The 24,421-nt window shown below is 43.0% G+C and overlaps 1 protein-coding gene across 1 annotated transcript in view; it reads right to left on the reverse strand.

Annotated features, from left to right (window-relative positions):
* Nucleotides 1-24,421, reverse strand: part of UBR1 (ubiquitin protein ligase E3 component n-recognin 1) — a 142,820-nt gene that overhangs the window by 81,841 nt on the left and 36,558 nt on the right. Inside the window, exons 13-20 of the mRNA XM_039536388.1 lie at nt 23,383-23,482; nt 22,987-23,115; nt 21,655-21,835; nt 17,559-17,620; nt 13,230-13,340; nt 5,852-5,917; nt 5,092-5,193; nt 4,136-4,199 (exon numbers count right to left, since the gene is read on the reverse strand). Coding sequence (XP_039392322.1) covers nt 4,136-4,199; nt 5,092-5,193; nt 5,852-5,917; nt 13,230-13,340; nt 17,559-17,620; nt 21,655-21,835; nt 22,987-23,115; nt 23,383-23,482 — 815 coding nt within the window. The remainder of the gene's footprint in view (nt 1-4,135; nt 4,200-5,091; nt 5,194-5,851; nt 5,918-13,229; nt 13,341-17,558; nt 17,621-21,654; nt 21,836-22,986; nt 23,116-23,382; nt 23,483-24,421) is intronic.

The following is a 24,421-nucleotide window of genomic DNA, read 5'->3' on the forward strand; positions in this document are numbered from 1 at the left end:
GACCCAGGTTCTGCTCAGGGATAAGCTACTTCAGCATACCTGAGGGCTGAGTCACTGCAGGCTCTGCTTATAGGATGAGTCAGTGAAGCTGAGTTCCTGCAGCAGGTCTACACTACAGCTGGGATCAGTGCTCTGAGATCGATCCACCAGCAGTCAATTTAGTGGGTCTAGTGAAGACCCGCCAAAATCGACAGCAGATTGCTCTGCAGTCAACCCCGGTACTCTACCCCCGACAAATGAGGTAAGTCGATAGGAGCGTTTCTCCCGTCGACCCCTCGTGGTAATTCGACCTAAGGTACATCAACTCCAGCTATGTTATTCATGTAGCTGGAGTTGCGTAGCATAGGTCAACTGAACACGGTTGTGTAGACATAGCCTTAATGATGAGTCACTGCAGGCTCTGTTGGAGGGGCGAGTCTTGGCACCTGAGACAGAAGCTCTGGTCTTACTGCGGGTTTGCCTCACTGGGGTGGGGGGAGCTGTTTAAACCCCTGGAAGGGGAATGATATCTCCACTCAGCACTTTAGGAGGCAGGGGAGATGGCAGCTGCCATAATACAGAGGTTCCAGAACAGCCTCCTTTATTGGGAGCACTTCTCAAGATCCCAAGATATTAACCAATCTGCATGAGCTCTCGTGAATTATTTCCACTTGAATATTTAGCAAGGAAGCCACCCTCTGCAAGAGGTCCTGGTGGGCCCAATAATTGTCTGAAGCAGGTGAGGAAACACCAGATACTACTCGGACAATGAGGAGGAGGAACCAACACTAGTTGGCCAATCCCTCCAAATGGAGATTCACTGAGGCAGGTTCCCCATTTTCAGTACTGGGCTTGGCACTGGGATTGGCTTCCTGCAGTTCTTGCCATGCAGGTTCACAATGTCTACCGGAGAATGTAGAAGGGGAAGGGTATGGAGAGGATTGGGAGACAGCAGGAAAATCCATGAGTTCCAATACAGCCACTGATAGGGCACTGGAGTCCAATTTCTTCCCAATCATGGCTCCCTACTAGCCAGCCAACAGGGAGACTCTGCTAGATACCAAAAGTGAAAACTTCTCACAGGAGACTGAAGGCCTATGTGACGCAGCCATGAAATGCAAGATCCCACTTCTAACTTATCTAGCCAGGGAAGAGAGGTGTCTCTTGGTTCCAGGAGTCTTTAGAGGACAGCACTGGGGAAATCATAGCTGGGTTGCGTATGAGGGGGTACCGGAGTGTCCACAAGGTACCCATGGTATTGGGTACTGAACACGAGTAGCCAGCAAATCCGTGACATTGTCCATCGGTAATGGTCGAGATGTCTGCTGGACTCCCAGAGAAACCAGCACCAAGAGACTCAGAAAATTGCATGCCGTGGCATATCCCTTGGGTGTTGATGGCATCAGGAGGCTCTCTTGATGCTGAGGGTAGAGTGCGCCTGGTGCTGAAGCACTCTGTAGTGCAGATACTATTCTCCTCTTCTTCCCAGTCTGATCACTGGATGTGGACCTTGCTCTCCTGGGATGACAGGTCTCCAATGCTGTTTCTTAGGCACTGGAGAAGGAGATTGGAGCTGAGACTCTCCCATTGCAGTGGGATTGCTCCTGACCAAAGCAGAGACACTTGGTGCCCACCCTGAGCAGGAAGACTCCAAAGGTGAGAACAAAGCTGTCTCCCTAAGATGCTTAGTTTGACCTCCCTGTTTTGTTTTTGTTTTTTTCAGTTCTGGCTTAAAGTCCCTGCAGATTTGGTACCTGTCTCTAATGTGAGCTTCTCCTAGGCACTTCAGGCACCCATAGTGTGGTCGCTGACTGGCACTGGTTTCTTCCATGCATCGCAAAGTTTGAAATCTGGGGACTGAGGCATGCCCTAGCCCTGGGCATCAGAACCCAATCTAGAGGAAACTAGTTATACTAAGTAAACTAGTAAAAAAAGAAACCTAATAGTAGAAAATTAAACTAAACTAAGACTATAAAACAACTACTAAACAATAAAACACTAAGAAAAGGGGAAACACCTACAACAGCAAGATAAAAACACTCCAACAATCATCACAGGCGATAAATAGAACTGAGATAGGTTGGCTCCACCCTTTATACTGTTGCACAGCAGCATGAGAAAAGATACTGATGGGTACATTGGAGGGAAAAATTTCTGATGCTAGTGCACTGGGCGTGCGCACACTTGAAGTGGAATGGACATGTGCAATCAAAGAAAAACTACACCCCTGTACAGATATTTCATAGGACAAGATTTGTGAAACTATCCCCTGAACGATATTTGAGGGCAAAAAGGAGAAAGATTTTTTTTTTAAACTGTCAATTTTTTTTGCTACCCATAAGAACTCCATACTGGTTCAGACCAGTGGTCCTTCTAGCCCAGTATCTTGTCTTTCAACAGTGGCCAGAGTCAGTGGCTTCAGAGGGAATGAACAGTACAGGACAATTATTGAGCCACTGATGGAACCTGTCCTCCATGAACTTATCTAATGCTTTTTTGAACCCAGTTATATTTTTGACCTTCACAACATTCCACTAGCAACAAGTTGCAGAGGTTGACTGTGTGTTGTGTGAAGACGTACTTCCTTCTGTTTGTTTTATACTTGCTGCCTATTAATTTCATTGGGTGACCTCTGGTTCTTGTGTTATGTGAAGGGGTAAATAACACTTCCCTATTCGCTTTTTCCACACAACTCATAATTTTAATCTATCTGTTGTATCCCCCTTCAGTCACCTCTTTTCTAAGATAAACAGATCCACTCTTTTTAATCTCTCCTCATATGGAAGCTGTTCCATACACCTAATAATTTTTGTTGCCCTTCTCTGTGCTTTTCCCAATTCTAATATATTTTTGGAGACAGGGAGATCAGAACTGCAAACAGTATTCCAGGTGTGGCTTAACCATGGATTTTTTTTTTTATCATCAATCCCTTTCCTAATAATTTCTTACATACTGTTAGCCTTTTTGACCACTGCTGATCATTAAGAGAACTATCTACAATGACTCCAAGATCTCTTTCTTGAATGGAGACTTTTTTTTTTTTAAATGGTGTTACATTTTATCTCTGCATCCCATCTGGAGGTGACATATACCCAGTCAATATGGCAACAGTTGAAGTCCCATATTATTACTGGATTTTCTGTTTTTGTAGCCTCTCTAATCTCCCAAATGGTTCCTCAGTTCCTAATACACCTAAATCCCTCCTCCCAACACCATCATCTCATACATGCATTGAATGTTCTGCCTGTCTAACTGGCCCTGCATGTGGAACTGGAAGCATTTTGGAGAATGCTACTATGAAGGTCCTGGACTCTCATCTCTTGCCTCACATTTGACCTCCAATTCTCTCTCCTACCTTTCCCTAAGTATTTATACCTACATGTATCACAACCACCAGCTCCTCCCCAGCACTACACAAGTCTGTCTAGATATCTTGAGAGATCCGCAATCTTTGCACCCAGCAGGCAATTCACCATGTTTCTCCCAGTAGGGTTGCCATCCCTCCAGCATTGTCCTGGAGTCTCCAGGAATTAAAGATAAATCTTTAATTAAAGATTATGTCATGTGCTGAAACCTCCAGGAATACATCCAACTGAAATTGGCAAACGCTATCTCCCGGACATCACAAACCCAAATATTCAGGGTTATTAGTGTGTTCTTATAATAAAGTTTCTGTGGTGAGGTATAGGAATTTGCTTTGCTTTCTCAAGTAGTGTCGTCTATATGGTACAGCAATGTAAATAACATTAGAAATATTTTTAGTTAGTTATATCACATCAGGATAATGGATATCAGGCATAAAGTTAAGAGAGAGGTTCTTCTCTTCACAGTATACCTGAATAACAAATTGTGGAATTATCTAACAGCCTATACTGTATACAAGACACAGTTTCAGATGTCATGTTTGCGTGTCACAGAACCACCTACTTAAGAGTTAACCAGCATCAACCCCAACCATTTAAATTAAAATACAGAGAATTGTCTAATGGAAAAGGTCATCCATCAAGTCTGTCCTTTCCAGCAGCAAATATCCATAACTTTTTAACTACTGCCCTGTAAAGAGGAAAGAAGCTCAATTACAGCCAATCCAAAAAGCAAAAGAAATCCCAAACCACAAAAAACAGATTTCATTTTTACTGTAAACAGAGTTTCTTACCCACAACATAGATGAGAACCTGCAGCATTTCTTCTATTAATATATTATATTGCTTGGTCAAATCCTATAGGTTTATAAAAAAAACAAAAACAAAAAAGTTGCTGGATCAGGGAATAATGCAGTTAAGTGGGAAACCCAGACTTGAAATTAACTTAAGGGTTTCCACAGATGACATTGTGAACATTTGAGCTGAGACCAAATTACTGTTTTAATAGAAAAACCACCCTCCAACCTGAAGCATTATAATCTGGAGAGACTGCCTAGATGATCATCTGTGGGTATTATTCCGTGAATAAAATGCAAATTAACATAGTAGGAAGGGATGTAACTGGGAAAATTGTGTCCTGAATGAAGAGGTAGGTGAAAACCCTACACATCCTGAAGAATTGACAGGAGAAACCAGAAAAACTGCATTCAGAATAAAAAGATACATGAATATGCCTTAAAGGACACAGACATGTTGAGGGGGAAAAGCTTCCTGATTTTTATCAGACAACCTATGAAATAACAGTACTGGTAGAGAGACCTGTTCTATATACAAACAGTAATCCTACTTATTGCATACAGAGGATAAAGGATGCAAACCAAAGACATCCTGAAGCAAGATATTAACACAGAAAGTGGAGAGAATTAGATGAGAAAGACACATTGCTTTTCTTTGATAAAAATCATATGCCATTCCAGTATTAACATTCTTTGAATTGCAGAGTAACTAGCAAGCAATTTGGACAGAGACACTGAAGACAGCAAAACCTATTTGTTTTACACGAAGAACAAGAAAATATCTACAACAGAGGGGAAAAAAATTGTTTAGCTAACCACTGGATCACTTGTAACTTATGTTACTATTTTTGGTATGGTCTTATGATTGCAGTGAAACAGCTACAGCTAGTTTCCTTGCTGATGTTCTGTAACCTTGAAAGAGGAGAATTCATGAATAGTTCCTTTCTGTTTACCTGGTCTTTGGTGGGCATGATCTTCTTGAAGGCATTGACAAGCTCATACCTCTGTAGTATCAGCAACAGGAAAAGGTTTGGATCCATAAACGATGCACCAATCTGCCAGATACCCCACATCCCAAGAGCTTTGGTTAGCATCAAATTTATTCATTAAAGTATGAAAAATATCCCTCTTTCAACATCAATGTTAAATAGGAAATAAAGCTAACAAATTCAGACCTAAGTACCACAGTGAAAGCAGTTCAAGATTTAAAGCACAAAATTATGGGATACACAAATTAATGTTATAAAGTGTTTCAGTTTAAAAATCAAAGCATAGCTTCTTGATATTTTTGGAAGTCTTAACTCTTGAAAGGGAGCTAACAGACACTAAAAACCGCACCCAAAAACAGAACTAAAGAACTGACTTAAATATCTTATCTGGCCATCTTTGTAAGTCACTCATAAGTATATCGTTTTCAACTACTAGGCAAGGAAGAGGATCTGTGTTTTGGGCAAACATGAAATGGGGAAAGTGGGGCAGAGCATACAAGTAATGACAATAAAAATAAGAGAAGAATTTCTACATCGTGTGACTTGCAATGTACGGCTGGGTACTATTGTGCAATCGGTACTATCCAGATATAGGGAAGCTTATTATAATTTGTGTTGCTACACAGCACTAATTAAAATTAAAAGCAAAACCACACAAAATTTGATGAATGAGACAAGAAACTGGAAAGTACTTTGTGTCAGCAGTAATTTAAAAGGTTTCTACCTGCAGCATGATGATGTCTTTATCATACATCTCTTCTCTACATTTAACATCCTGGTAATAGAAAACCTGTGTAAACAAATAATACAAACAAGGCTTCACTAGAGAAACAGTCATCTTAAAAAATTCCTTTATATTTCCTGCACATTCTATTTTCACAAAAAAAAAAAAAAAAAAAAAAAGCTTCAAACATTTGTTCCCAGAAGTTTAAAGTGAGCCTACACTGGGATACTGTGGCTTTCAAGTCCTTGTACAATCCATTAGATTACACATATACTGCTTCTCTCGTTTCAATTCATAGTCTTAGATTAACATGCACCCACTAAATAGGGAAAATAAGGTAAATGTAACATCTTCTGCTATTAACCACTTACTCCTCACCAGTTAAACATCCCAGGTTCTCCAAAGCTGTGGGCATTCTTTTTTCACACTGAAGCAAAAGGAGATTATATCCATGTATCTAAAGGGCAGAATTTTGCCTTTAGTTTTCCATGGCATCTACAAAATACAATGCACTACAGAAGTGATTGTTATTGATAATTAAGAGGTACTCCATTAAGAGTCATTTGGGACTTGCAGATCTTCATTTTTTCACACAATGATAACTCTAGGCTAAGTAGTACCCTGGTATTTACATTTATTATGACTGAGGGTATTCTGTGACAAAAAATAAATAAATCAAGTTTTATTTGTCAATAAATAAATGCAGAGGCTCCAGCATGGCAGTGAGGAGCAAAGGACACTGGCTGCACAAAGGTGGGAGATCACCCTGCAACCTTCCCACCCCTGGGACACAGACTCAGTGGTGAGGCTGCACCCAACACTAACACAACACAAGGCCTGGACTTGCCCCACAAAATCCCTGAGGCCCTGCCCCTCTGTGCCATGTGCAACAGGTGTGGGGCAGGCCGGCTCAACCAGGCAGGATCCAAGTGTGGAGGGGGATCACTATGGGGGAGATCCAGGTGTGGGGTAAGAGGATTCTGTGTGGGACAATCTGGGTGCAGGCAGCTCAGTGGGAGGTCTGGGTGTGGAGGGATCTGGATGCACAGAGGCTCACTGGGGGGGGGGTTCCAGGTGCAGGGGCAATGGGACTCTGCAGGGGATTCTAGGTGAAAGTGGTTGGGAACTCCGTGGAGGGCTCTGGGTGTGGGGTTCTCAGCAGGGGGGCTGGGTGCTAAGGCAGTGGGGCTTGGTGGGGGTCTGGATGTGGGGGTTCAGGGTGGTGCAGGGAGGTGGGGCTTATCAGGGTGGGGATTTGAGTGCAGGGAGCTCAGTTGGGGGTGGTTTGGGTGCAGGAGTGGGGGTCCAGAGGCATGGCGTCTGGATGCAGGAGACTCCAGATGCAGGGGCAAAGGTTCAACGGGGTGGGGTTTGGGTATGGAGGACTAGGGGGGTTCTGGGTGTACGGGGTGAGGCTTGTTGGAAGTGTCTGGGTATGGAAGGTCCAGATGCATGGGGGTTGGGCGGATGGGTGAGCAGCTCCCCGTACAGTCACCCTCCTCATGCAGCTGAGGAACTATGGAGAAAGGAAGCAGGGGAAGATGCTGAGCTTCCTGCAGCTGGGGGAGGTTTCTGGGGGTAGGTCTGACACAGCCTCAGACATTCCTTGCAGGGGAAGAGAAAGTCCCATCCTCTCCTGCCTCCAGCCCAGCTGGGACTAGCAAAGACTCATAAACTTTAAGGTCAGAAGGGACCATTATGATCATCTAGTCTGACCTCCTGCACAATGCAGGCCACAGAATCTCACCACATCCACTTTGGGGGAGGGACAGCTCAGTGGTTTGAGCATTGGCCTGCTAAACCCAGGTTGTGAGTTCAATCCTTGAGGGGGCCACTTTGGGATCTGGGGCACAATCAGTACTTGGTCCTGCTAGTGAAGGCAGGGGGCTGGACTCGATGACCTTTCAAGGTCCCTTCCAGTTCTAGGAGATAGGATATATCCATTAATTTAATTACAAACCCCTAACTTATGTCTGAGTTACTGAAGTCCTCAAATTGTGGTTTGAAGACCTCAAGCTGCAGAGAATCCTCCTGCAAGTGACCCGTGACCCTTGCTGCAGAGGAAGGCGAAAAACCTCCAGGGCCTCTGCCAATCTGCCCTGGAGGAAAATTCCTTCCCAACCCCAAATATGGCGATCAGTTAAACCCTAAGCATGTGGGCAAGACTCACCAGCCAGCACCCAGGAAAGAATTCTCTGTAGTAACTCAGATCCCATCCCATCTAACATCCCATCATAGACCACTGGGCATACTTACCTGCTGATAATCAAAGATCAATTGCCAGATTAATTGCCAAAATTAGGCTATCCCATCATACCATCCCCTCCATACATTTATCAAGCTTAGTCTTAAAGCCAGATATGTCTTTTGCCCCCACTACTCCCCTTGTAAGGCTGTTCCAGAACTTCACTCCTCTAATGGTTAGAAACCTTAGTCTAATTTCAAGTCTAAACCTAGTGTCCAGTTTATATCCATTTGTTCTTGTGTCCATATTGGTACTAAGCTTAAATAATTCCTCTCCCTCCCTAATATTTATCCCTCTGATATATTTATAAAGAGCAATCATATCCCCCCCTCAACCTTCTTTTGGTTAGGCTAAACAAGCCAAGCTCTTTGAGTCTCCTTTCATAAGACAGGTTTTCCATTCCTCGGATCATCCTAGTAGCCCATCTCTGAACCTGTTCCATGTTTAAGAAGGATGAATTCAAACTGGGAGACCAGAACTGCACACAGTATTCCAGATGAGGTCTCACCAGTGCCTTGTATAACAGTACTAACACCTCCTTATCTTTGCTGGAAATACCTTGCCTGATGCATCTTAAAACCGCATTAGCTTTTTTAACGGCCATATCACATTGGCGGCTCATAGTCATCCTGTGATCAACCAATACTCCGAGGTCCTTCTCCTCCTCCGTTACTTCCAGCTGATGTGTCCCCAATGTATAACAACTAAAATTCTTGTTATTAATCCCTAAATGCATGACCTTGCACTTTTCATTATTAAATTTCATCCTATTACTATTACTCCAGTTTACAAGGTCATCCAGATCTTCCTGTATGATATCCTGGTCCTTCTCTGTGTTAGCAATACCTCCCAGCTTTGTGTCATCCACAAACTTTATTAGCACATTCCCACTTTTTGTGCCAATGTCAGTAATAAAAAGATTAAATAAGATTGGCCCCAAAACTGATCCTTGAGGAACTCCACTAGTAACTTCCTTCCAGCCTGACAGTTCACCTTGCAGTACGACCCATTGCAGTCTCCCCTTTAACCAGTTCCTTATCCACCTTTCAATTTTCATACTGATCCCCATCTTTTCCAATTTAACTAATAGTTCCCCATGTGGAACCGTATCAAATGCCTTAATGAAATCAAGGTAAATTAGATCCACTGCGTTTCCTTTGTCTAAAAAATCTGTTACCTTCTCAAAGAAGGAGATCAGGTTGGTTTGGCACGATCTACCTTTTGTAAAACCATGTTGTAATTTATCCCAATTACCATTGACCTCAATGTCCTTAATTATTTTCTCCTTCAAAATTTTTTCCAAGACCTTACATACTACAGATGTCAAACTAACAGGCCTATAGTTACTCGGATCACTTTTTTTCCCTTTCTTAAAAATAGGAACTATTTTTAGCAATTCTCCAGTCATACAGTACAACCCCTGAGTTTACTGATTCAATAAAAATTCTTGCTAATGGGCTTGCAATTTCATGTGCCAGTTCCTTTAATATTCTTGGAAGAAGATTATCTGGGCCCTCCGATTTTGTCCCATTAAGCTGTTCGAGTTTGTCTTCTACCTCGGATGTGGTAATATCTACCTCCATATCCTCATTCCCATTTGTCATCCTACAATTATCCCTAAACTCCTCATTAAAGACTGAGGTAAAGTATTTGTTTAGCTATTGGGCCACGCCTAGATTATCCTTAGCCTCCATTCCATCCTCAGTGTTTAGCTGTCCCACTTCTTTCTTTGTTTTCTTCTTATTTATATGGCTATAGAACCTTTTACTATTGGTTTTAATTCCCTTTGCAAGGTCCAACTCTACATGGCTTTTGGCCTTTCTCACTTTATCCCTATATGTTCTGACCACAATAAGGTAGCTTTCCTTGCTAATCCTTACCATCTTCCACTCCTTGTAGGCTTTCTGCTTTTTCTTAATTACCTCTCTGAGATGCTTGCTCATCCAGCTTGGTCTACAACTCCTGCCTATGATTTTTTTCCCCTTTCTTGGGACGCAGGCTTCTGATAGTTTCTGCAACTTTGACTTGAAGTAATTCCAGGCCTCCTCCGCCTTTAGATCCACAAGTTCTTCAGTCCAATCCACTTCCCTAACTAATTTCCTTAATTCTTTAAAGTTAGCCCTTTTGAAATCAAAAACCCTAATCCCGGATCTATTTTTGTTTATCCTTCCATCTAGTTTGAACTGAATTAGCTCATGATCACTCGAATCAAGGTTGTCCCCTACAACCATTTCTTCTATGAGGTCCTGACTACTCACCAAAACCAAATCTAAAATGGCATCCCCTCTTGTTGGTTCAGCAACTACTTGGTAAAGAAATCCATCAGCTATCACATCCAGAAAAATCTGAGCCCTATTATTATTACTAGCACTTGTCCTCCAGTCTATATCTGGGAAGTTAAAGTCTCCCATGATCACACAATCCCCATTAGTGTTTACTTCATTAAAAACATTAGAGGTCTCTATCCATATCCAAATCAGATCCCGGAGGTCTGTAGCACACCCCAAGCACTCTCTCAGGGAAGGCTCTAGTACCTTTCTTTCCCAATGTGATTTTTGCCCAGACAGACTCTGTCTTATCCATTCCAGCACTTCTTATTTCTTTACAGTTAACCTCATAAAATAAAAAGGTAATAATTGGAGACATACCAATCTCCTAGAACTGGAAGGGACCTTGAAAGGTCATCAAGTCCAGCCCCCTGCCTTCACTAGCAGGACCAATTTTTGCCCCAGATCCCTAAGTGGCCTCCTCAAGGATTGAACTCACAACCCTGGGTTTAGCAGGCCAATGCTCAAACCACTGAGCTATCCCTCCCCCCTCATCATTGATATACAATACTACTCCACCACCTTTGCCTTTATTTCTGTCTTTCCTAAACAGCACATAGCCTTCAATACCAGTACTCCAGTCATGACTACTATTCCGCCATGTTTCTGTTATCCCTATAATATCGGTTTCACTTCCTGCACCAGTAGCTCTAGTTCCTCCATTTTGTTACCTAGGCTCCTCGCATTAGTGTACAGACATCTTAATTTTTGCCGTTTGGCTTCACTGACATTCTTTACCTGGTTAGGCACAGACATTCTACCACCAGTATCACCTATTAGACTGGTATCTACACTACCCTTCCTCCTTATGTCCATTCTTCTGCCCACGGCTGCATCCTCTCTTACTTTGTTTTCTTCCCTCTCAATGTTAAATTCCAGCGTGTTGATTATCTGGACATCTCCCAACCATCTCCCCCAAATTCTTAGTTTAAAGCTCTCTTAATCAGTTGTGCCAGCCTCCATCCTAGAAGTCTATTTCCCTCCTTACTCAGGTGAAGTCCATCCCGAGAGAACAGTCCTCTGTCCATGAATGCTTCCCAGTGGCCGTACATCCCAAAGCCCTCGTTATAGCACCACTGCCTGAGCCATCTGTTGATCGCCATAATCTTGCCACACCTTTGTTGCCCTTCTCTAGGAACAGGCAGAATCCCACTGAAGATCACCGGAGCCTCGATTTCCTTAAGCGTCTTCCCCAGTCTGGCATAGTCTCCCTTGATACGTTCCAGCAAGAATCTAGCCGTATCATTCGTTCCCACATGAAGGACAATCAATGGATTCTTTCCCACTCCAGTTAGGATCCTTTTCAGCCTCAGGTCCACATCCCGTATCTTAGCACCCGGCAGAGAGCACACCCTTCTGTTCTCCCGATCAGCTCTAGTTACAGGCCTGTCTATTCTTCTCAGTAAGGAGTCCCCAATCACGTGGACCGGCCTTTTCCTGGTGACAGTGTGATTCTCTGGTCTATCCCCTGCTCCCACTGGCTGCAAGTCCTCTCAATTCCTATTCATCCTTGCAATCCTCCGCAACCCATCCTGTATCCTCTTGGGGCTCATATTTGGTGTTGTCTCCATTGACTCTTCCCCTCTTCCTGTAGGATTAGCTGCTCTTCTCTTCTTCTTTGCCCTCTCACCTTCAGCGACCACCTGCTGTGCCCCCTTCACTTTCCAACTCTGCAAACCTGTTCCTGAGCTCTATTTCTCCTTCACTGGCCCATCTTTTCCTCTGCCTGGTTCTCTTCGTCACATGCTTCCACTGTCCACTTTCTTCACCCAGCAGTCTCCCCTCAGAATTCTTTGGTCCTGCTTCCATCTGCAAGTCTGAGCTTATCCCTTCAGCCTCCTTATATCTTTGCTCCATCATCTGCTTGGACCCCCTTCTAAACTCTACCAGAGTTTCCACCTGCATCTCCAGTCCTCGGATCTTTTCTTCCATCAGCTCTATCAGGTGGCACTTCATGCAGACAAAACTCTTTTCAGGTACCCCCTCCAGGATCATGTACATGCTTCAGCTTCCACATCTAGTCATCCTCATTGTGTCTTTCACTGTTGCCTCTGTATCGGTCATAGCCTTCCCACCTAAAACCTGTTAGTCCAGGAAACACAAACCAAAACAAACCCCCAACAGGCACCAGAACACCGGCAGAACACCACCCACTCCCTTCACTAGCCTGTCAGTTCCTTTGCCTAGGTCTCTAAGTCTCCCCTGCAACCTCTCCCTGTAAACTCCCACTGAAACTCCCCTGTTCACAGCTCTGTTTGCTGGCGCCTGTGCTGTTGCAGCTGTCTATGCCGCTGCCTGACTGGCTGGCTACCTTTATAGGACCCCTAAGCAGAGAAGCCACACCCCCTAATCAGAGTTCAGCTTCTCTCCCAGCACACTGCCCCTACCAGCCTCCACACATATAAACTACAAAATACAACAACAGCTGATCCCGGCTCAGGGTAGGAGCCACTGGCTGGGGTGTCCCCATCCCTGTGGTGATTTACCTCTCCACCAGCTGCTCTGGGTGCCTGAAACAATGCATCTGCACAGCTAGGAAGTGGTGCATGACTGCTCTTGTAGCTTCCCTTTGCTTCCCTGTCAGAAAGTCATTTTTCTGCGAGGAAGCAAAGAAATCTGCAGAGGACGTGAATTCTGCGCACGTGCAGTGGCACACAATTCCCCCAAGAGTAATTTATACTTATGTTGTGCAGGCTTACCACATGAGCTTCTTCTGCATCAGGTAGATCAGTCATCCTTAGTATCCTTGGGAAATGTTGGCACAACCTAATAGGACACAATCACGAATACATATTACAGAGAGTACCTGGCTTATTAGGGAGAGCCCATTCCTTCTCCACATCTCTGCAGCAACCTGAGCAACCAACACTAGACAGCGCAAAGGGTATTCCATTAGCAGCTCCACTTGGAATTGTTCCTAAAAAGAAATAAAAAAATAAAGAATCAAATTAGTTAAAACTGTCAATAGATTTAAAATAGTAGAAATCTTGATGAATAAAAAAATAAAAATCAATGATTACAATATAATACAAAAGACCTAAACTGGACACAAAAGAAAATAGTACTTCTTAGCACAGAGGGATATTTTGAACTCAGTTTTCCTTTTGGTATCCCCTTTTAAAGCCTTCTGATCTCATCATAATTTATTTTCTACTCTGGTGCTCACCATAGCCCTGATCAAGCAAAACTGAACCAGGTAGGTGGTTATGTGAAGTCTCATAAGTTTAAATGGACTTCACAGGATTGCAGGGGCTCTGCAGCCTCTCTCTAGTATCAGTGCCCATGTTACATTGAGACAATTGCTGTTCTGTAGAGTGAACTAACTAATCAATTCATCTATGTAATCCGAACATCAGCCCCAAAGCAGCCACTGTAAGGAATCCGTCTCTTACTAGTAGGAAAGATAACGCAAATAGGAAAGTAACTCTGAGGCAGACCTTTAAAAATTGTTCCAGGAAACACTAAGTCCCACTCCTACCCCTGAGTTTGGCCACATCACACCCACTGAAGTTCAAGAAACCCACAGAAATATTTGAGCCACCACCTGCAAAGCAGACCCATTCCCTTTCTGGCTGGGAAACCCAGGGAATAATAATATTGCCCACTCCATGGAAATTTTCAACATTATCTTCCAAGAAGTGAACCTTTCAACCTTCCTGAAAAATGCAATAATCTACTCAATCCTCAGGAAGTCAACATTTAACACAGACCAGCATTCTGAATGCTACTCAGTTAGGCTTCAAACCAAGGGACAAGATAGAGGCAGCACTCATAGCACTAAAAGATGTCTTCCTTCTGGCAATAAAGACCACATCTCAATGCTCATACTGCTTGACCTCTCTGCAGCTTTCCATAGAGTTGATCAAAACATATTACTGACCTGCCTACAACATGTCTGGAGTAGATATCTCAGCACTACAGTGGCTCCAACCATTCCTCTCCAAGAGGCCCTCAAAAGGTACACAGAGATCCCACAGCAATCCTTTCCTTCTTCAAAGTCTACATGGAACAACTTGAAAAGGTGGTAAGCCATCACATGTTCCAGTTGCAAAAACATGCAGGTGACACTCTGCTGCATACCTCACTTTCAATATGTAATTGACACCATTGCAAGACTGTACAAGAGAGCAGTTCACAGATGGGGAACAGCTGGCTCAAACTAAATCCAAAAGTGAAGAAATACTGGTCAGAAGGACAAAAACTTTTGAAGACCTAGCTGGGACTTTGGTCTCCGCTTGCATGTAAGGCGTTTGCTCCACACTCCCCATTGATAAAAGTGGTGTAAATCCTCAAGGTCATTCCTAATTATATATAATCAGGCAGCATCAGTGGTGAAAAGTGCCTTCTACCTGCACCTTGATAGGGAACATCACTCCTTCTTCCAGGACAAGCTGGTCACAGTGATCCATACTTTCCTCATGTCTAAACTAAAATGCTGTAAATCACTATCTGGTTGCAAGACAGAAGCTCCAGCTTATACAGAACGCAGCCTCCTCAATAGGAAGGGCCAAAGTAAGCTCATCTCCCCAGTATTCTGATCCCGTCAATGGTTCCTATACATTTCCACTGATGGTTCTAAGCCTCGATCTTCATCTTCCAAGCCATCAAGTCAACCCAGAGACATCAGCAATTTTGTCTCCATCTGTGATCTGTCAAGATACGTGCAATCCTCACAGACCTTGCATCTTATAAAATTCAAGAAGATTTTAAGAGCTGTAAGTAAAACATTTGCAGTTGTTGGAATTCAGCTGTGGACTGAACACACACAGATCAAACTAATCCAGAATGTAAAAATTTCAGGTCACAATGCAAGTCTCTCTTCTTTGACAAAGCATCTCCACCATATTCAACAGTGTTTCGGGCCTCCCTTGGAAATTCTTAAAACATGACCACTGCAGACATAAGCTGTTCCAATAAGCCTCTCCTGGTATATGCAGTCAGTACCGATGAGGATGTCTTAGAAGGCACTGAGATTGTATGAGAGGCACAGCATTTTCCTGGTACTGAGAATGATCCGGAGAATGACGTTGGTACAGACATTACCGGAGGAGTTATAGGTACCACCTTCTTAGAAAAGGAGTGCTTAAACTCCTGAGCTCTGCTTCTGCAGTATAGACAGTCTTGGTATGAAAGCATGTTTGGTGCCTCTGTTCTTAGAAGAGCCTGGAGCCACGCACATGAGGTTAATACTGATAGTACCTGGAGACTCAACAGAACCCAGTTGTTGAGTTGCAGGACACCAAGACTTCTTTTAAGTAGACTCCTTCTGGGGAGAATGGTCACCTTTTTATGGGTCGAGGATTTACCTCAAGTAGATCTAGGTGAACATGCCAAAATCAAAGGGGCACGGTGTTCACTCCCAGGCTGATGTCAGGGGGGTTGTCCTGGCCTAGATCTGAAGCTGGGTGGAGAAAATGCTCCATCATTAAGAGTCTGAGCCTTATCTCATGATTTCTCTTCGACCCTACCCTTAAAAGCAGAACAGCAAGAGCACTTTTGAGAAATATGCAACTCCCCCAGGCAGTGGATATACTGGAAATGCCGATCACTGACCAGGATAGCTTCTCAGCAAGTGAGGCACCATTTGAAGCCTGGAGAGCAAAAGTGATCTGAGGAAAAAGCCCCTCCCCTCCCCCATCCTATAAGGGGGGAAAATGATTGAGACCGAGACCGAGGGAGACACAGAATTTTATTCCTATTTAGTGCATCCTTTAATAAGTGAAAATATAATCACATATTATTAAAACACTGCATGCAACTGAGGAAACCTCCTCCACAAATGATTTCATTAATCAGTGAAGAACCACCTTTAGGACTATATTGGCCTACATGCACCCCACCAGCCTAAGAGTATCGGGGAAGGTCTTATGCATTCTCAGATGTTTCTCCTGATCAATGAACAGAGAGTTAGCTTTGACAGCCAGGTCATGCTCCATGTTAGATTTGCTGTGAACCAACACAGAATCATAGAATATCAAGGTTGGAAGGGACCTCAGAAGGTCATCTAGTTCAACCCCCTGCTCAAAGCAGGACCAATCCCCAGACAGATTTTTGCCCCAGATCCCTAAGTGACCCCCTCAAGGATTGAACTCACAACCCTGGGTTTAACAGGCCAATGCTCAAACCACTGAGCTATCCCTCCCCCCAAACATCTGCAAGGTGTCCTCTGCATCCCTCAACGTTTGCTAAAGGCTCTGGATGGTGTTATCGATTTCATGGACTTTGTTAACAAGCCATAACTGGGTGAATCCCAGCTCAGCTCAGCTCCATGTTTGACTTCTGTGTGAGTTCAGCGACAACGGGGTGGGTGCAGGAGATAGTGTATTTTCAAACAGAAAGGCACTCTAATGATGTGTTGCAGGCAGTAGCAGTTGAGAAGGAACTGGTGTTAGTTCGACCACACGGCCCTATATAGCCTTGGCGCAGGGCACAATGATGTATGGGACACATGACTACTATCAAAAATCTCCAAAGATGCAGCCTGAAGTGGAGCACCCCTGGGGACATACTTGAAGAAGAAAAATTAGTGCCAATTGCTGTAGTAACAATAGAAAATAGTGTAGTACCATTGATCCCGCTACAGTGGAAGGATTTTACTAGGCATTGAATCAGACAACGCTAGGGGTACAAATATAAGAACACAGAGGGAAAAGCAATACTTGTTCAAAACATATAACAGATATCATCTCTTGAGAAAGAGAACAGTTTGAACTCTGAGTCAAAACAGCAGCACATTGTAATGCCATACAGAAAACCTGGGATCAAATGTCATCTAAGGAATTCTAAGCTGGTACAGACAGAACAGTTGACAGGTGGGATACTATTATTTTTCAGGGACTAAGTTAACCACAGAGGATTTAGCACTCTCTCTTGAACATTAGTAATGCCTCTAAGGTAAGGTTGTATGTCCTTTCCTTCCTATAATGTTGATTTAGTGCAGAGGATTCCTAGGGAGCTCTCTGGTATTTAAAAATAAACCAAACCAACCATTTCTTTTTTCTGCACAATTTGTTCTAGAAAACTATTAGAAATAGTGTTTAACCGTCTTTTCTCTTTCCTCACTATTAAGATGCTCACCAGAAAGTAATTCAGCAATAAAAGCCAAGCTCAGTTACCATCTGAAGCAGACACTTACAGAAGGCACAAACTCCTGCAGTCTTGAGATTGCTCCAGTCTTGCTTAATCGTACATGTAGGCCTATAGAACAAAGAGGAGAAAAGTCAACATAAATCAAAGGCAACCAAATTAGCTTTTCAATCAGATTATAAATGCTAGACCAAAGTGTCACAAATCTGAGACAAACCTGACAAGCTATAAGCAGAGTTTGCTAAATAGTATTTACAAACTTACGATTTCTTGTTTAAGTGACAATCTGTGGTCACGTATTATGTAATCAAGGGAGTATTCTCACTAAAGATTACAAGATCTGATACAAGTTGCCTTCGTGGCCAGTGCAGTGACAAGTAATACAGTTTAAGAACGGCATCTGGTTTCATTTGGATTTTACGGACATCAATAGCTACTCACTGCATAGGTCCTTCATGTTCAACCTGAAAATCTGGACTGGCATGAAAAATGGTGGCTTTTTTTTTTTCTTTTTGCAATGGGGCGGGGGGAAGAGAAGAGATGTTGATGGTAGAAAGATATAGGGCAGTGGCTGATACTGCTGAACTCTTTTTCCTTCTCTTCAGCTAGGCACTCTGCAGCATAGAGCTAAATGGTGGTGATGGTCAAAAGAATGTGTAGCTCTGCTGTTTGCATGCAACCTAAATGTAGGAAGAATCTTCCCTCAAAACTAAGTCTGATAGGGTAAATCTATTTGGCTTGTAAATCCTGTGATAAAGATAAGACTGTACAAATGCTCAGTGCATAGACTGCCCTGCTGCCCCACAAAGTCCCTGTATGCGTTGATGAAGTTCCTCTTGACTTATGGGAACATGAAATCCTCAAGGCCAATAGTGCCCAGGAATTTTGCAATCCACATGAATGATTATTCTGAGTTAGCCCAAGACATCCTGACTATCATGACCATAAAGGGATTATCCCAGGTAGTTGTCTGTGCAGAGTCTGCAGATCAACTATGTGTGGCCAGCTTGTGTTTGGGTTACAATAAAAGACTGCAGGATTGGATGTTATACATGCCATGGACTAATTGCTGCCTCCTGTGGTCTGAAGTCAGGGCTGCAATTTCCCTGTCACAGTGAGGGACCTGTTCTGAGGATCTTCCCTCAGGAGTTAAGGAAGTGCTATCATGAATAGAGAGAGTTCCATTCTCCTAAAATTCCCAGCTTTACATCTCCAGTTTATATGGCCCAGAGGATGCAGTTGAGCATCTGTCAGTGTTTAGCAGCAAATGGGGCACAGAAAGAAGTACATTAGCCAAGGCTCAGTCCAGAGAATGGTATGGCGATAATGGTTGAGTGGGGAAAGCAATATGGATGTCTTAGATTTTCAGTGGCTTTTAAATGATCATGTGCACCTAGGATAGCTTCCCCTCACCACCCTCCAGATTAGCACCTAACCACTCCTCTATTTTAAGTGTGGACATAGCTACTGTAATCTTTGTCACTTCAAGATCAGCCTACTGCAATATGCTCTACATAGGGCTGTATCTTAAATCTATTTGGAAACTGAAACTAATGCAAAATGCAAGTGCTTATTTGTTAGGCAGAGGATCTGGTCATGACTATGATACTGGTGCTCCAGCATCTATACCAGTGGAGGGCAACCTGCTGCCCATCAGGGTAATCCACTGGCAGGCCGCAAGACAGTGTTTACATTGACCGCCTGCAGGCATAGCTGCCTGCAGCTCCCAATGGCTGCAGTTTGCTGTTCCTGGCCAATAGGAGCTGCAGGAAGTGGTGTGGGCCGCAGAGACATGCTGGCTGCCACTTCCAGCAACTCCCATTGGCCAGGAACAGCGAACCACGGCCACTGGGAACTGCAGATGGCCATGCCTGTGGACAGTCAGTCAGTGTAAACAAACTGTCTCACGGCCCGCCAGCGGATTACCCCAATGGGCTGCGTGCGGCCCACGGGCCGCAGGTTGCCCACCACTGATCTATACTATTTACCTGTTAGCTTCCGAGGAGAGTTTACAAAGTTGTTGCTTTTGACCTTATGTTCTTATTTAGGGCTGTGTAGAAGAGCCATACTGTGTAATGACAATGATCATGTAGCCCTGTTGTCTGAAGGGACTTCAGTGGGAATGAACAGAACAGGCGATCGAGTGATCCATCCTGTGTTGTCCATGACCAGCTTTTGGGACTAGCTGACTTGAGAGATTGCCTCTTGTTCCCCAATGAAATATGGCTACAGTTGGGTCTATGGAAGTGCTAGTGTCAGTTTCCCCTCAGTTTAGGAGCAAACTGCCAGCACAGCATTCCCACTGCAGTTCATGCTCTCTCCCCAAATCATTTCATAGAATCATAGAACTTAAGATCAGAAGGGACCATTATGATCATCTAGTCTGACCTCCCGCAAGATGCAGGCCACAAAAGCTGACCCACCCACTCCTGAAATAATTCTCTCCCTTGACTCAGCTGTTGAAGTCCCCAAATCCTGATTTAAAGACTTCAAGTAGCAGATAATCCTCCAGCAAGCGACCCCTGCCCCATGCTGCGGAGGAAAGCGAAAAACCTCCAGGGCCACTGCCAATCTACCCTGGAGGAAAATTCCTTCCCGACCCCAAATATGGCAATCAGCTGAACCCCGAGCATGCGGGCAAGACTCTCCAGTCAGACACTCAGGAAAAAGACTTTCAATATCCCAACATTGACCCTCGGTACTAATTACCAGTGGTCGCACGTTATTGACCTATTGACTAAATCACGTTATCCTATCAAACCATTCCCTCCATAAACTTATCAAGCTTAATCTTAAAGCCAGAGAGGTCCTTCGCCCCCACTGTTTCCCTCAGTAGGCTGTTCCAGAATTTCACTCCCCTGATGGTTAGAAACCTTCGTCTAATTTCAAGCCTAAACTTCCCGACTGCCAATTTGGGTTTAAAATAACCCAGACTTCTTGACCTTTAGAGTACAAAGCCCATCTCTTTGTATAGGTCAAGGGGTATAAGATTTGAGATGTTTATGGAAGGTGAGAGAAAAATTTGTTGTTGTTGTTTACTGACTAGGATTTTGTGTGTGCCAAGACTGGCCACTGATCTGTTCATGCTGTTTTTGTCTGCTATGGACTGAATTTTTAACTGCAGGTTAGGGCCCCTAGTTCCTAAGCAGGTGCTCTTTTGAGTTTGTATGTTCATATTAAAATCAGTATTTTTGATTTGCTAACTCTTCCAAACCATCAAAAACCATCCTCTTTCCCTTCCCCCCCGTACACCCCCCAAGACTCAATGTCACAGCAACCTTATAGGGAAGAAGGCTCCCTGACAAAAGAGGGTGATGCAGAACAACGGGGGCAGGGGGCGGAAATTATCCCCTTCTCCTTCCCACAGGTCAGTGTTTCCCAAAGTTGGGACACCACTTGTGTAGGGAAAGCCCCTGGCAGGCCGGGCCGGTTTGTTTACCTGCCGCGTCTGCAGGTTCGGCCGATCGTGGTTCCCACTGGCCATGGTTCGCTGCTCCAGGCCAATGGGAGCTGCTGGAAGCAGCGCCAGTACATCCCTCGGCCCGCGCCGCTTCCAGCAGCTCCCATTGGCCTGGAGCTGCGAACCGCGGCCGCTGGGAGCCACGATCGGCCGAACCTGCGGACGCAGAGGGTAAACAAACCGGCCCGGCCCACCAGGGGCTTTTCCTACACAAGTGGTGTCCCAACTTTGGGAAACACTGCCATAGGTGATAAGCAAGTTGCACTCACTCGCTCTGCAATTTGAAACTCAGGGTGGAGGGGACCAGAGCATTGCCTCTGAAAAAGTTCAAATAACTGTTTTTAAAGTACAGTAAAATGTGAAAATCATTTCCTATGTAGTGAGCTTTCCCCCTCTTAAAAATATACTATAGTCACATGATTTATTCAATATACTTACTCTGATGCTATAAAAACACTAACTTGGGTAACAATTTCCAGAGAAACCACATTTAACTTTTAAACCCAGTATAAAGCAATGGCTATTTTAACAAATTTTAGACTACTTTTCCACATTTAAACTATAAATACATTTTTGGACAATGCCAGAGATTAAATAAGAAACCTGAAGAATGACAAAGAGGAGGTGGAAGATGAAACTCCAATTACAAAAAGCAATTCAAAATATAAAGCAGGTTGACTCTCACCTGCAAGCGTCCTGGACAGTGGCAGGTGTATGCTGACAGGGTCTACTGACACTCTGTAACGTTTGCTTTCCAGAGTGTGCCCACATAGCTGAAGCACTGTCTTCTCCCGTGAATGGGTACTTGTGCTGCACCTCATCACAGCTGTATGGCACTCTTTGTAAGCCTCTAACAACAGGTCTTCCTAGAATTGAAAAGATTTTTATGCAGTTCATTAAACAAAACCCACACACAAATACATCCCTCATCCTCCTGCCATTTGTTTTCATGGTTTAAAGGGGCCACTAAAAATCCATGACAGTTATTTCCTTATGCCTTAGTACAGGTCCATATATTAATGTACATGTAGAAGGCTACAGAAAACAAAGTTTTGCCTGTTTGTTAAACCTATATATTAATCGTTACTATTTACCTGCATAAAATTCCCCACCCTCCTCCCCATCAAAAATGTTGTTTCATCAAAATTTTCCAAGGAAAAATGTGAATTTTTATAAAATTCTTTGAATTTGACTGTCAAATCTGAAATGAAAAATTTCATTTCAAATCCACAATTCAAAGTAAAAATTGTCCATTTTGTTTTGACTTAAAATCTCATTTGGTTTTGATTTTTGAAAACAAAGATTATGACTTTCCCATTTTCAGTTTTTGGATTCCTCCCTCGCCCTTTAATTTTTCATCCCCTTCCCTTCCTGCACTGCTAAATAAAATCAGACAAATAGCAAAGGGCCCATATGTACTATATCTTTCAATGTACTCCAGTAGACTATTTCCAACCTCCACTGTTTGAGAAACTAATTCTTTTCCTGACCCAATATGTTATGTTTCAACCTGAAGTGAGTTTAGTTTTAGTCAAGTTATAAACTGTGAGAAGAGGAGATTACACTGGAAATGCTTAACAGACTTCACTATGGTGGTGCTTAATATCAGGTACAGCTAGAATATATACAGATAATTATAAACTAGTGTCTAAATACAACTATGCTCCCTAACTAGGTTCTTGTACCATACCCACCGTGGTATCAGATTATATTACTATCCAGAAGAGGAATGGGACTCTTTTTTTTTTTTTTTTTTTGCACAGGAACTTAAGTCTCTGCAGGCCTGAAATTTCCTTTCAAAACAAACAAGTAGTCAGGTAACCACGCTGTATGTACTTCATAAAAGAACAAACTGCAGATTGTTAAAAAATAATCTGTTAATAGGTTGGTTTTTTAAAGAAGGGGAACGATAAGGTTCTGTATCATGAATAGTGCAGCTTTTCAGAAAAGCTTCTAGTTCACTAAACAATATACTCAACAGCCACAAGCATAAGAACCACAAATAGTATTTCCTTACATCACAGGCACACCACTCTTGGAACATCAAAAGAATGTTCTTCAGCTGCATCTGGATAGCAATGGCTGCTTCCCAATCCGGGTCCACCTCAATATGTTGACCAATCTGTCTCTGTATCTCCTCCATCCCCTGCAGAAGGGCCCCATAGAATATTCACCAAGGTAAGTGATCAAATGCTTAAACAGAAAATCACAAACAGAAGGGAAAACATAGGCTGTTCACAGATGGCTAAAACAGCTATCCCCATCTACCCAAGATACAGATTTAAGAATCTGTAATCTCAGTTTTGGGTCTGCAACATGCAGAACATTACCATGGAGAGTACTATGTGAACAGATGACAAATATTCCAATATCTTTGGAATGACACATTAGAAAAATATTAAATGTACAGTACCTGCATGCAAGTCAGAATCCTCAGAAAAGACCGGAATCCTTCCAAAAATCGTACCCTCAATCTGTCAGTCCACACTGTAGGCTTAGTGATTAAGATATACCTGTCCCAAAAAATGGCATTGCTCATAGTTTAGGATTTTCTTTTGCCCATATTTATATCTAATGAATTTGAAAACATTCTAAAGTCATTAGCATCGTCACCATGTCACGCCACCATCCATTATCTCAAAAACTCTCAGTAAGACTTCCCAAACTAGCAGAGGTACCAGCTACAGGATTTCAGTGTTTGGAATTACTATAATTTGAAGGCAGAGGTATTATAGGCTGTAGGTATCTTACTCTTAAAATATTAATCTAGTGTGTAAAAAGTAACTTGGGATGTCTCAGGATTCAAAGTACTATGCAAATATAGCGTATTATGAAGTTTTGCCAGGTGTACTAGAATGACAAGGATTAAAGAGTCAAGTTTCCAAGATTGCTTTACTGCAGGGGTATTACTATGTTTTTTATCCATAGAACTAGTTTAAAAAAAAAAAAAAAAACCACAAGGAAGGGGAGTTGCCAGGAAAATTTCATCAACATTTGTCACATTTGTTTTCCATGTAGACCTTTATATTTTTATGAGATAGTTCACCAATAATTGGAATTTCACAAAATTTTTACCAGCTCTAGTCATCCACTGTGCCACTTGAGATTTCTGAATAGAAACAATGCAGCCTATTTCAGGGTAGATACAGGAAAAGATGTTGGTCCATATAATACTTTACTAGTGCTAAATTTCTCTTCACATAATCTTCCCTAACTAAAGGGCTTCTAAGACCTCCAACACTTCGTAGCTGTAAACCATTTTTGCAAGAACATATTATTTAGCTATACTTATTACCCATCCTCAATTTTGGGAATATTTTATACTGAAATATATAAAGGGAAGTAATAAGGCAGAGCCTGGAAGTATAATTTAATAAATTTTGCAGTTTTGTACTTTTTAGTGAACTCAGGATCCATCGCTATCATCTGCACAGTTAATGTATTTTTGCCAA

This window comes from Mauremys reevesii, linkage group 4 (assembly GCF_016161935.1).
Source record: "Mauremys reevesii isolate NIE-2019 linkage group 4, ASM1616193v1, whole genome shotgun sequence".
NCBI lineage: Eukaryota > Metazoa > Chordata > Testudines > Geoemydidae > Mauremys > Mauremys reevesii.